The 11,523-nt window shown below is 48.1% G+C and overlaps 1 protein-coding gene across 3 annotated transcripts in view; it reads right to left on the reverse strand.

The window, feature by feature from the left end:
• The window catches only part of SPMIP6 (sperm microtubule inner protein 6), a 28,309-nt gene extending 18,467 nt beyond the window's left edge, over nt 1–9,842 (reverse strand). Inside the window, exon 1 of one of the 3 annotated variants that reach the window (XM_083466244.1) lies at nt 9,519–9,842. In XM_083466244.1, the coding sequence (XP_083322370.1) occupies nt 9,519–9,653 (135 nt within the window). In that variant the 5' untranslated portion in view covers nt 9,654–9,842. Of the gene's footprint in view, nt 1–1,250; nt 1,578–9,518 lie in introns of those variants that run through there. The other 2 variants (XM_083466246.1, XM_083466245.1) reach the window with 2 other exon arrangements.
• Between the last annotated feature and the right edge of the window lie 1,681 nt (nt 9,843–11,523).

The following is an 11,523-nucleotide window of genomic DNA, read 5'->3' on the forward strand; positions in this document are numbered from 1 at the left end:
CTGTCCATGGAGGTACAGGTTAATTCTGTGTCCAGGGCGGCTGTCTACCAGCTCCATCTGGTATGCAGGCTAAGAACCTCCCAGCCCAAAGACTGTCTGGCCAGAGTGGTGCAAGCTCTGGTTATCTCCCGCTTGGACTACTGCCATGCGCTCTATGTGGGGCTACCTTTGAAGGTGACCCGGAAACCACAACTAATCCAGAATGTGGCAGCTAGACTGGTGACTGGGAGCGGCTGCCAAGACCACATAACACCGGTCTTGAAATACCTACATTGGCTCCCAGTATGTTTCTGAGCACAATTCAAAGTGTTGGTGCTGACCTTGAAAGCCCTAAACAGCCTCGGTCCAGTATACCTGAAGGAGCGTCTCCCCCCCAATTGTTCAGCCTGAGGTCCAGTGCCAAGGGCCTTCTGGTGGTTCCCTCACTGTGAGAGGCAAAGCTACAGGGAACCAGGCAGAGGGCATTCTTGGTGGTGGCACCCGCCCTGTGGAACGCCCTCCCACCAGATGCCAAAGGAAAAAACAACTACCTGACATTTAGAAGACATCTGAAGGCAGCCCTGTTTAGGGAAGCTTTTAATGTTTAATAGACTATTATATTTTAATATTTTGTTGGAAGCTGCCCAGAGTGGCTGGGGAAACCCAGCCAGATGAGCGGGGTATAAATAATAAATTTATTATTATTATTATTATTATTATTATTATTATTATTATTATTAGGCAACTCTAGCAGTTGCAGGTCAGCTGTGTTGGCTATTTGCAGACTAGTAGCACTGCAGAAGACGTGCTGGGGAGACCACACATTACAAGGAACACAAAATAACCTTTTGCTAGGTTTTAACAACAAAAACAAAAACTCCTTTTACATTAATTATATCACTAAGCATGACCCATCCACCAACCCAACCACCAGGGTACTGAGAGAGCTAGGTGCTGCTCTTTATATACTATACCCAATTGCTGGCACAGCTTAATTAACACACCTTAACCGCACCTGCTATACTGCTTCACAGCTGTAAAACTGGGTCACGTTATTTGCTCTGGCCCTTAAAGACATACACATCTTGCGGCACAATAATGAACCTTCAAATTTAAAGAGACCATTCAACAATCTGATCAAAGTGGTTGAACACATACGGATCTCCTCGGTAAACTGGTCCCAAGTTCTTCTTTAGAAAAGCAACTCTTCTTCGAAAAGTTCCTTTGTGTCCTCACCACCCCCTTGACTCCGGACACACGTCAGTATTTACCTTGGACACGAGGTGGCTCATGTCGCCCATACTGAGATTGGGCTCCTTGTAGGAGTTGTCGGTGCGGCACGGCACGCGGTAGGAGTCCCTGTAGGTGCTGATGGGGGTGTCTGTCTTATGCGCAAAGATGAACATCTTGCCACAGGTTGACCTTCCCTGAAGATTTCCACCTGGGGGCCTAAACTAAACTCTCTGCTATGTTTTCTAGCAAAAGGGCTTCTTTCCTCCCCGTACGCCACGCTACACTAAAGGGTCCACTAAACAGCTCGGTGCGAGTTTAAGGTAAGAAAATAGAAAGGGGACGCTTTGCACTCTAGTAACAAACTACAACCTGCTAATGGCTCTCTAAACTCACAGCCTCCCTCCCTGACACTGACCCTGTTTGCATCAGCTGTGATGTCACAGTCAGGGAGGGGGGCATAATACAGGTGAGCTAAAAAAATGGCGGGGGTGTCAGGCAGGGGGACTGTGTCAAAGGGCTCAAGAACAAGGAGAGACTTTCCCCTGGAGTGTAAATGCGTAACAAGAACCACCACTGTCCCCCTGCTTAGACTGGGCCCAAGTGGCCATTGAGTCTTGCATCCCAGAACCATCAAATTGTAGGGTCTCCAAGAGGCGCCCAGTCCAACCCCTCCGGCTGTTTTATGCGAAATGTTCAGTTAATACAATACGCTTTTGCACCTCATTTTCACACAAAGCAGGTCCAACAAGCTATATCCAGCCCTTCCAATCCGTTTTAGACTTCTGCCAGCTGACTTCATTGCACGTTGTTTATTTATACATAAACCCTGCATGTCGTATGAAAAAGGTCCTACTGTGGCTTTCAGATCAATAATGCTAATAAAAAAACACCTTAGGTTTACAATCTAAAAGGCACGACACAGAAAGAACCATGGATGGGGAGGGAGGAGGAAAATACAAAACCCACACACCATTTCTTAGCTACAAGGGCCAGCTGGGTTGAGAAGTAGGTTTTTTTTTTAAGCTGCTTTGCCTAGTATTTAAGTTGGATGCAATAGTATAGTTTCAAAGAGTTATATTTAAGCTAGACTTTTTGAATTACTTCTCAGTGGAATAAGAGGCAAGGGGTGAGGGGACACAACAGATTATAAACTCATGCATGGCATGGAGAAAGTGGATAGAGAAGATTTTTCCTCCCTCCTTCATAATGCTAGAACCCGTGGATATTCCGTGAAGCTCAATGTTGGAAGATTTAGGATGGATAAAAGAGAGCACTTCTTCACCCAGTGCAGAGTTCACCTACGGAACTCTCTCCCACTGGAAGCAGTGATGGCAACCAAACTAGACGGCCTTAAAAGAGGATTAGACAAATTCATGGGGGAAGAGAGGGCTACTCCCTTTCTCCTTCTGCGTTGGAACTCCTATTTGGGGACTTTTTTCTGGCTTTTTTCTGGCCCGTGTAGGACCAGTCTGGAAAGTTGGTCTTGGTGAAGACTTGACGTTTTCTTCCCCCAAAAAAGTTTTTGATTAAGTTTCCACTGAAATGAGGCTGCATTTTAATGTTATATTGTAATTTAATCTTGTTTTTTAAGCTGTATTTCAATCAATTGTTTTTACCGTATTTTTTGCACCATAACACTCACTTTTTTCCTCCTAGAAAGTAAGGGGAAATGTCTGTGCGTGTTATGGAGGGAATGCCTACAGGTGGCATGCCTACGGATTTTCCTCCTCTAAAAACTACGTGCGTGTTATGGTCGGGTGCGTGTTATAGAGCGAAAAATACGGTATATTTGGTGTTAGCCGCCCTGAGCCTGGTCTTGGCTGGGGAGGGCAGGGTATAAATAAAATTTATTATTATTATTATTATTATTATTATTATTATTATTATTATTATTATTATTACTCATGGCTAGTAGCCAGGGTGGCTCTGCTTTGCATCCCCAGTTTGAAACAGCAATGCTTCTGAATACCATTTGCTGGGAATCACAGGAGTGGGGAGAATTGCCCTGGCGCGTGGATCCTGCTTATGAGTTTTCCACAGACGATGCTGCCGAAGTTGGGCCATGGGTCTGATCCAGCAGGGTTATGTTCCTCTCCCCAAGATACCCTCGCAAAGCCACTTCCGCCCTGCAGAGGAGGTGGGATTGCGGGCGTCAATTGGCTGCCTTGCTACAATGACCTATTAGCCTCCTGCCTGTGCTCTCGGTCACAGCTTTGGGACTGGTATGGGCTGTTATATTTCTAGGCAGGAAACCTGCTGTGTGCAAAACCTACTAGATCGCTGCTTCCCAAATTTGGGGGGTAGGAGAGGAGGACGTGAGCATGCTTTTAAGGTCAAAGCGTTCCTTAAAAATTTAAACCACTGTGGAAGTTATTTCCTTACCCTGCCCAGCATTGAATCAACTGACTATATAGCGCACAGTCACAAGAAACAAGTTCCGCAGCTAAGATAATTCAGCGCATCCGCCTTATTTGTCTGTGGACATCTGCTGATGAAGATAAGGAGTTCTGCTTGTTTTGTTTTGTTTAAAAACCGCAGCAGGGAGCTGGATTCAAGGCCAAGTCTGCAAGGCACGGGAGTCAGCTCACCACCCTTCCCAGTTACTGTTACACGGAGCAGTTGTTATTCACAGTTTTCTCCTCCCAGTTTTGAAATACGTACAAACTTTAACCACATTAATGTATGCCCCTTCATCCACCCCATCTTTCTGGGCTTGTTTGGCATCAGAATGCATTCAATAAACTAAATTGCGGACAGGCAAATGTTATTTCTGCTGCATAATTTCGGGGCTGCCTTTGTTTTATGACGTTTCTGTGCAACATCTTGTGGCTGAGTGGAGTTTTGAGTTGTTTTACTGTTGTTGTTTTTTTAATAGGTAAAGGGACCCCTGACCATTAGGTCCAGTCATGACTGACTCTGGGGTTGCGGCGCTCATCTCGCTTTATTGGCCGAGGGAGCCGGCGTACAGCTTCCGGGTCATGTGGCCAGCATGACTAAGCCGCTTCTGGTGAACCAGAGCAGCGCACGGAAACACCGTTTACCTTTCCGCCGGAGCGGTACCTATTTATCTACTTGCACTTTGAGGTGCTTTCGAACTGCTAGGTTGGCAGGAGCAGGGACCGAGCAACGGGAGCTCACCCCGTCACGGGGATTCGAACCGCCAACCTTCTGATCGGCAAGTCCTAGGCTCTGTAGTTTAACCCACAGCACCCCTTAACAAATGAAAGGCAGCGTATAAACTTAGCAAATAAGCAAATGCCAATCACACCAACTATGAAAAATGCCCCCATGGTTGCTATTTTAAGCACAGCATGGTTGCAGTTTTTGAGGCATTTGGGTCACGAAAGCTGCACTCTTTGGGGCTAGTTTGTTAATTGCATTTATATTTTCGGGTCCTAGTCTGAAACTTTTAACTACTGCACCACACTGGGGTTGTGGTTATGTGGGGTTGTCGTTGCCATTAATGGTTTTTAAATTAATTGTGTGGTTTGAATTTGATACTTATCTGACAAGTTATAATGCTTTGGTCTTTGTTTATGACATACTGTGCTCCTTTCAGCTGCTGTCAGCTGAACTCGGGAACTCCTGAGTGGGCCTGACTCTGGCAGTGCAGCTGGCATAGGGTAGCAGATTTAAACAGTGTAAAATTCAAGCTGGACTTGCAAAGGAGGAAGCAGGCAAGGAGGAGAGCGTAGCAGGAAGGAAACAGCCCTACAGGTCAAATTGGGACCCCTATCAGGCCTAAGATGTCCTGAGGTTCCCCACTTGTGATTGATGCTATGCTGCCCTGGGCTCGAGATTGGAGAAAGGGGAGGATATACAAAAATATTTATAAAATATCTAGCTTGTTAGCTGCCCACTACAAGCCACACCTGCGATTCCTGCATTGCAGGGGATTGGACCCTTTGAGTCCCTTCCAACTCTTCAGTTCGGTGATTCTACGGCCCACCTTACAGGGTTGTTGTGAAATACCGTATTTTTTCGCTCTATAAGACGCACCAGACCATAAGACGCAACTATGTTTTGGAGGAGGAAAACAAGAAAAAAATATTCTGAATCCCAGAAGCCAGAACAGCAAGAGGGATCTGGCTTCTGGGATAGCCTCTTGCTGTTCTGGCTTCTGGGATAGCCATGCGCAGCCTCTCCCGGGCAGCGGGATGAAGGCTCCCCCTGCCCGGAAGAAGCTGTGCGTGGCTAAGCCAGAAGCCAGAAGCCAGGACAGCAAGCGGGAAGCCTCAACGCAAAGCCTCCTGAGCGAAGAGGCAGAAGCACTCCCGCTGCGCTCAAGAAGCTTTGCGTGGCTATCCCTGAAGCCAGGAGAGCAAGAGGAATCAGTGCGCACCAATCCCTCTTGCTCTCCTGGCTTCAGGGATAGCCGCGCAGCCTGCATTCGCTCCATAAGACGAACACACATTTCCCCTTGCTTTTTAGGAGGGGGAAAGTGTGTCTTATAGAGCAAAAAATACAGTAACTGCATGCAATACTGCCTAAGGCATCTACGAGTGAAGAATACACACGCAATGGGTTTGGGAGGACAGGCCCAGACCGAGGGGGGGGGGCATATGGGCTACTTGGCCCGGGACTCTGATTCCAAAGGGGGCCTCGGTCAACATATTTACAATTGCAGGGGATGCACTGGGGCGAACGTGGAGGCGCAAAGGTGGTGGTGGGCGGATTCCCTGGGGCCATGGCTGGCAGCGCGAGAGAAAAGCTTCCGGGGTCGGGAGCAGGGCCTGCGATCAACTCCCCAGAGGAGTGCGGAATAGGCGCCGGGTGAGTGGAGGCGACCAAGGCTCCAGCAGCCAATGCGCCGCGAATGTGATGCTGGACCATGTTTTTCATGCTGTTAAACGTTGGTGAGTTTTTGTTTGAAATCTTGTTTGCCAAAAATTAAAACCACACGTACCTCAAAGATAAGTGTGTTGGCTTTCTTATCGCTATTTTTTTTTTTGGAAAATGATGAAAAATTGATGGAGATGTGGCCATTTGTTTAAAATTTTGTTGACTAGGTCAGGAATATTACTTACACCCAAGGAGTACATATAGCTCAATGAGGATAAAATTTGGTGGAAACCGTGTTTTTTTAAAGAAATAGTAGCTTATGAGCAATAGTGGCTTTCTCCAAGCATACATCTTTTTAAAGAGTAGAATAAGAAGACGGAGAAGTTTTAATTATAATTTAATTATAAATAATAGTCAAAGTTGTCTACTTAAAAATAGATTTTTAAATACATTATTGAACTATTAAAAATTGTGTAACACATTTTTAAAAGAATAATGTATTTATTGTAAAATGTATTTAAAATTATAATACATTATAAAAAAACTATGTTACATACTTACTTATAAGACTTCAGTTATCCCCAGGGTAAAAAAAAAGGGGGGGGGCACATTATCTACCTGGCCTGGGCCTCTGCCTGGCTCTGCAAGGCCCTGTGGGAGGACCTAGTAAACAAGACTGAAGCCAAGCGCACGGTTGCTGGAGCAGGATTGCTTGGCCTGGACCACCCCACTGAGGCTAGCGGCAGAACTGGGAGGAACTGGGCAGGGTGGCGTGGCTCATGCCTTCCTGGGTGCTGGCTCTGGGAGTAGGGCTCTGGCATGATCTAGAAAGCTGTGATATCAATGTAATAACTAAACAAAATAAATAAATAATTACTAGTGGAAAGGCAGGTGTTGCTTGATGGAAACCTAGCAAACATGGGAGGGGGAGGCACCGCATTGTGTACCACCAGTTGGGGGTGATGGTGCTTTGGCAGCATGCAGGCTGGGAAACTTGCTTAGGAAGAGAGCCTTGGACAGAAACCACTTTTCTGAATGAGCTTCGCCTCGGAGATCGACTTAATTTTTACTGCCTGTGCGCCATCTACACAGCAGAGGGCGCCGCTTTCCCAACGACAGACCAAAGACCAGGAAGGTTTCGGTGTTTTCACACAACCATCTTCATCTTTTCCTGGGGAGCCAGCTCCCGCTCCCATTCCCAGACTTGCCATAGTGGGATCCCCAGGCCAAACGGCAAAAGCCCCCCAGCCGCCAGATCTCTCTAAGCTGGCATGCGCATGGAAGCGACATCATGGGGTGAGTTTTTCCAGCCACCCGTTTGGAAACGTTACAAGAGGCTGTTTCAGGAGAAGGGCTCTGAGCATCGCCACGGCCAAGCTCCCTTGCTATTTTTGCTATTGCCAGGAGGCATGGAGCCACAGAACGTTTATAATGCAAGCTTGATACATTTATAGTACTGAAATGTTGTGATATTTGCTATTACGTTGTTATGAAATTCTTTTTCCAGTAGTTGATGCATTTATGTTATAAGCCATGTTGGTAAAGGTTAAGGGACCTCTGACCATTAGGTCCAGTCGTGGCTGACTCTGGGTTTGCGGCGCTCATCTCGCTTTACTGGCCGAGGGAGCCGACGTTTGTCCACAGTTTTTCCGGGTCATGTGGCCAGCATGACTAAGCCGCTTCTGGCAAACCAGAGCAGCGCACGAAAACGCCGTTTACCTTCCCGCCGGAGCAGTACCTATTTATCTACAGTGGTACCTCGGGTTACATACAGTTCAGGTTACATATGTTTCAGGTTACAGACTCTGCTAACCCAGAAATAGTGCTTCAGGTTAAGAACTTTGCTTCAGGATGAGAACAGAAATCGTGCTCTGGCGGCACAGCGGCAGCAGGAGGCCTCATTAGTTAAGAACGGACCTCTGGAACGAATTAAGTATTTAACCCGAGGTACCACTGTACTTGCACTTTGACGTGCTTTCGAACTGCTAGGTTGGCAGGAGCAGGGACCGAGCAACAGGAGCTCACCCCGTCGTAGGGATTCGAACTGCCGACCTTCTGAGGCAAGTCCTAGGCTCTGTGGTTTAACCCACAGTGCCACCCGCGTCCCTTAAGCCATGTTGAGCACTATTCTTTTTGTGGAAAAGCAGGATACAAATAAAATTAATGATGAGTGCCTTATTCATAAGCTCAGGTTGGGTGTGGAGCCCACCTTGTCCCCAAACTCGGGGGGAAGCTTGCTCCTCTCAAAGCCTATTAATGCGCAATTTCCCTTCCTTCTCATTATAACTCTCTTCAAAGCTCTTTCCCCCCCTGCAAGGCCTCTGGCTCCATCCCCTTAACCCCCCATTGCTAGCTGCAACCTCAAACTCACAAAATGAATTTAAATAGCGACAAAGGTAAGGAACCTGCTGTTCAAAGTTTCCCTGGGGCAGCTGACTGGACACGGTGGGAGACCCAGCAACTCTGTGTGGCTCCTGAATCTCTTGCAGCCAGGAAGCCTTGTTAGACCCCCTTAGTGCAGAGGCACTATTGCCACATGGAAGTTTTACCCAAGAGCCCTGCTGGATCAGGCCAGCGACCCTTCGGCTCCAGTGCCCTTTCTTCCAGCAGCCAAGCAGAGGCTCAGATGGGAAGCACGCAAGCAGAGCGGGAGCCCAAGAGCACTTTCTCCTTCTGTAGTTTCCAGCAACTGGTATTCAGAGGTATCCTGCTAATAGCCAACAACAGAGCCTTCTCTGCCATGAACTTGTCCGATCCTCTTTCAAAGCCAACCAAGTTGGTGGCCATCTCTACTTTTAATCATGCACCGTGTGACAATCCCTTTTGTCTCTTTGGGATCTTGCAACACTCAGCTTCCTTGGAGAGGTAAGGGTAAGGTAAAGGACCCCTGGACAGTTAAGTCCAGCCAAAGGGGTGTGGCACTCATCTCGCTTTCAGGCCAAGGGAGTTGGCGTTCGTCCACAGACAGCTTTCCGGGTCATGTGGCCAGCAGCACTAAACTGCTTCTGGCGCAACGGGACACCGTGATGGAAGCCAAAGTGCAATAGAAACATCATTTACTTTCCTGTCATAGTGGTACCTATTTATCTACTTGCGCTGACATGCTTTCAAACTGCTAGGTTGGCAGGAGCTGGGACAGAGCAACGGGAGCTCACCCCATCGCGGGGATTCGAACCAATGACCTTCCGATCAGCAAGCCCAAGAGGCTCAGTGGTTTAGACCACAGAGCCACCTGTGTCCCTCGTTCCTTGGAGTGCTACTAGCGTTACAAGGGGGGGCGGGCGGATGGTTTCCTTTGTGCCATGCATAATTTTACACACCTCTGTCATGCCTCCTCCTCCCCTTTCCTTTCCAGCGGTTCTCAACCTGTGGGTCCCCAGTTGTTGTTGGACTACAACTCCCATCACCCCTGAGCTCTGGCCTTGCTAGCTAGGGGTGATGGGAGTTGTAGTTCAACAACATCTGGGGACTCACAGGTTGAGAAAGGCTGCTTTAGACCAAACCCCACCCGCCAAGCATCGTACCTGCGTCAGGAACTTGTTTTCACTCCACAGGGCCAACGGAGCCTCATCGTAGGCTTTCTTCATGGTATTCGGAGCCCTGTAGGAGTCCGTGTAGGTGCTGATGGGGGTCTTGGTTTTGTTGGCGAAGAGGAACATCTTGACTCAGGGACTGGCAGATCTTGGAGAACTTGGGAGTCACTGGGATAACTGGTGGGGCACACTTCATCAGAAGGGACGTCTTGAGCCTCAACTTCATCAAGTTCACGGATCTCCCCCCCGCTGTTGCTGCCGTGAGTGGTCAGAAGGGGAGAGGGGCTCTTCATGCCGGTGGGGCAAAATTGGTGAGTGGCTTTTCTTGAGGGTCATAGCCCCTCCCAACAGCCAGCCTCTTGCATCACGTGTGATGTCACAGTTGGCAGGGTCAGTGCTGCAGAAGTGGGGGGGGGGGGAGAAGGCCCAGGCAGGCATGATGGGGATAAGGGCCAAAGGCTTTGAGTAGGAGAAGCGGCTGGTTCTGTGGCAAGGGGTGCTGGCTGACTCGCTTGGAATCTGTGCCTTGCTGTCCCCTGGAAGCAGGGGGAGGAGGAAGGTCCCCTCTCCAACTGGAGGAGTCCTGCCTTGGAAATCCTCTCTCCCTTCCTAGCAAGCGATCTACTGCCTAACTCTCCTGTTTATTACTGTTTTTAAGCTCTGACGTCACTGTTGTGATAGGCAGATGAGATGCTAGCAAAACTTGTAGCAGAATCTCTCCTATGCAAAAGCACTTGGGTCACGCAGACCTAGAAAAGTGAGGTCAAGGAGAAGACTTTGGCAGGTAATGGATGAGAGGAAGCTGCTCTGTGGTGTCCACTTGCTGGAGGAAGGATCTGCACAGCCCTTCCTCTTCAGAGCACAGAGCCTGTGAGTTTGCAAAATGCTCCCTCTTGTGGGGACTAATGGGCTTTTGCATATATATTTTTAAACTTTGCACATCAAGTCGTCTGCAAAGGAACCTCTTGAGAGCAGCTGCTACATTGCAAAGCGTAGAAGCATATCCTATGGTGTATACTTAAGCTGTCACGGGGTACAGACACCCACACACCCGGGTGTATTCTGCAAGCATAGAGCACAACACATTCCCTTGCACTTTCTATCACAGATGATCAGTAATAGCGAACAATTTTTCTGGTAGGGAAATTTGTCAGCTATTGCTCATCTTCTGACCGAGGAGTCCCCAAAGTTCTTTAATGCACCATTTGAAATCATTTGCACAATGACACTAAGCATCACTTGGAAGTCCACATCCGGATCGAAGCACGTTTTTAGCTCCCTGCTGTGGAATCGGCGCACAAGTGACCCTCGCTGCTAGAATATTCACATAACAGCACTGCTAAAGAATATTCTGAACCAGCCCTTAAGAGTGAGGATCAATGGTTTAAATCAAACCGCTAACTGGGGTGGGGAGGGAGGAAGAAGAGGAGAGTCCCTATTTCTACTCCCATCTCTGCTATGAGGCACGGATACATATTTTTACAGAAATATGTGCATGAAAAAACAAGACACAATTGACTGGATTGGAAGCACAGAGACGCCTGCTTTGGACATGATTCAAGAACTGGGACTGCAGAGTGCGGCAACAGCTTAACTAGATTTCATAGATCTGCTCAGGGCAGCTGCTTTGCAAATGGAATAGGTGCAGCTAGGAACTGCAAGGCTTGCCAGGAAGTAGGAAATCCCAGCCTCATGAGTCCATTTTTGGTCTCTCTGTGCGATGCGTACAATGGGATGGAGTGGGGGGGGGGTTTGTTTGTGGAAGGGCCAGGTTACTGCAAATGCTCTGCCACACAGCACCCCTGGAGAAACTTCTGCCACGTAGCTTCCTTTAGAGACCATACAGCTGTGTTGTGAGGTGGGTTAAAAGTGTTTCTGTAATGCACGTCTGTCATAGGCTAAAAATTAGGCTGTTGCATGCAAGCCCCTCAAGCTCCCAAGTTTCCTGGGGTTAACTACTGAAGGGTGCTAGTCATGGAACGTTCAAGATCAGGAC

This window comes from Podarcis liolepis (genome assembly GCF_965112155.1).
Source record: "Podarcis liolepis genome assembly, chromosome: 11".
Classification (NCBI taxonomy): Eukaryota; Metazoa; Chordata; class Lepidosauria; order Squamata; family Lacertidae; genus Podarcis; species Podarcis liolepis.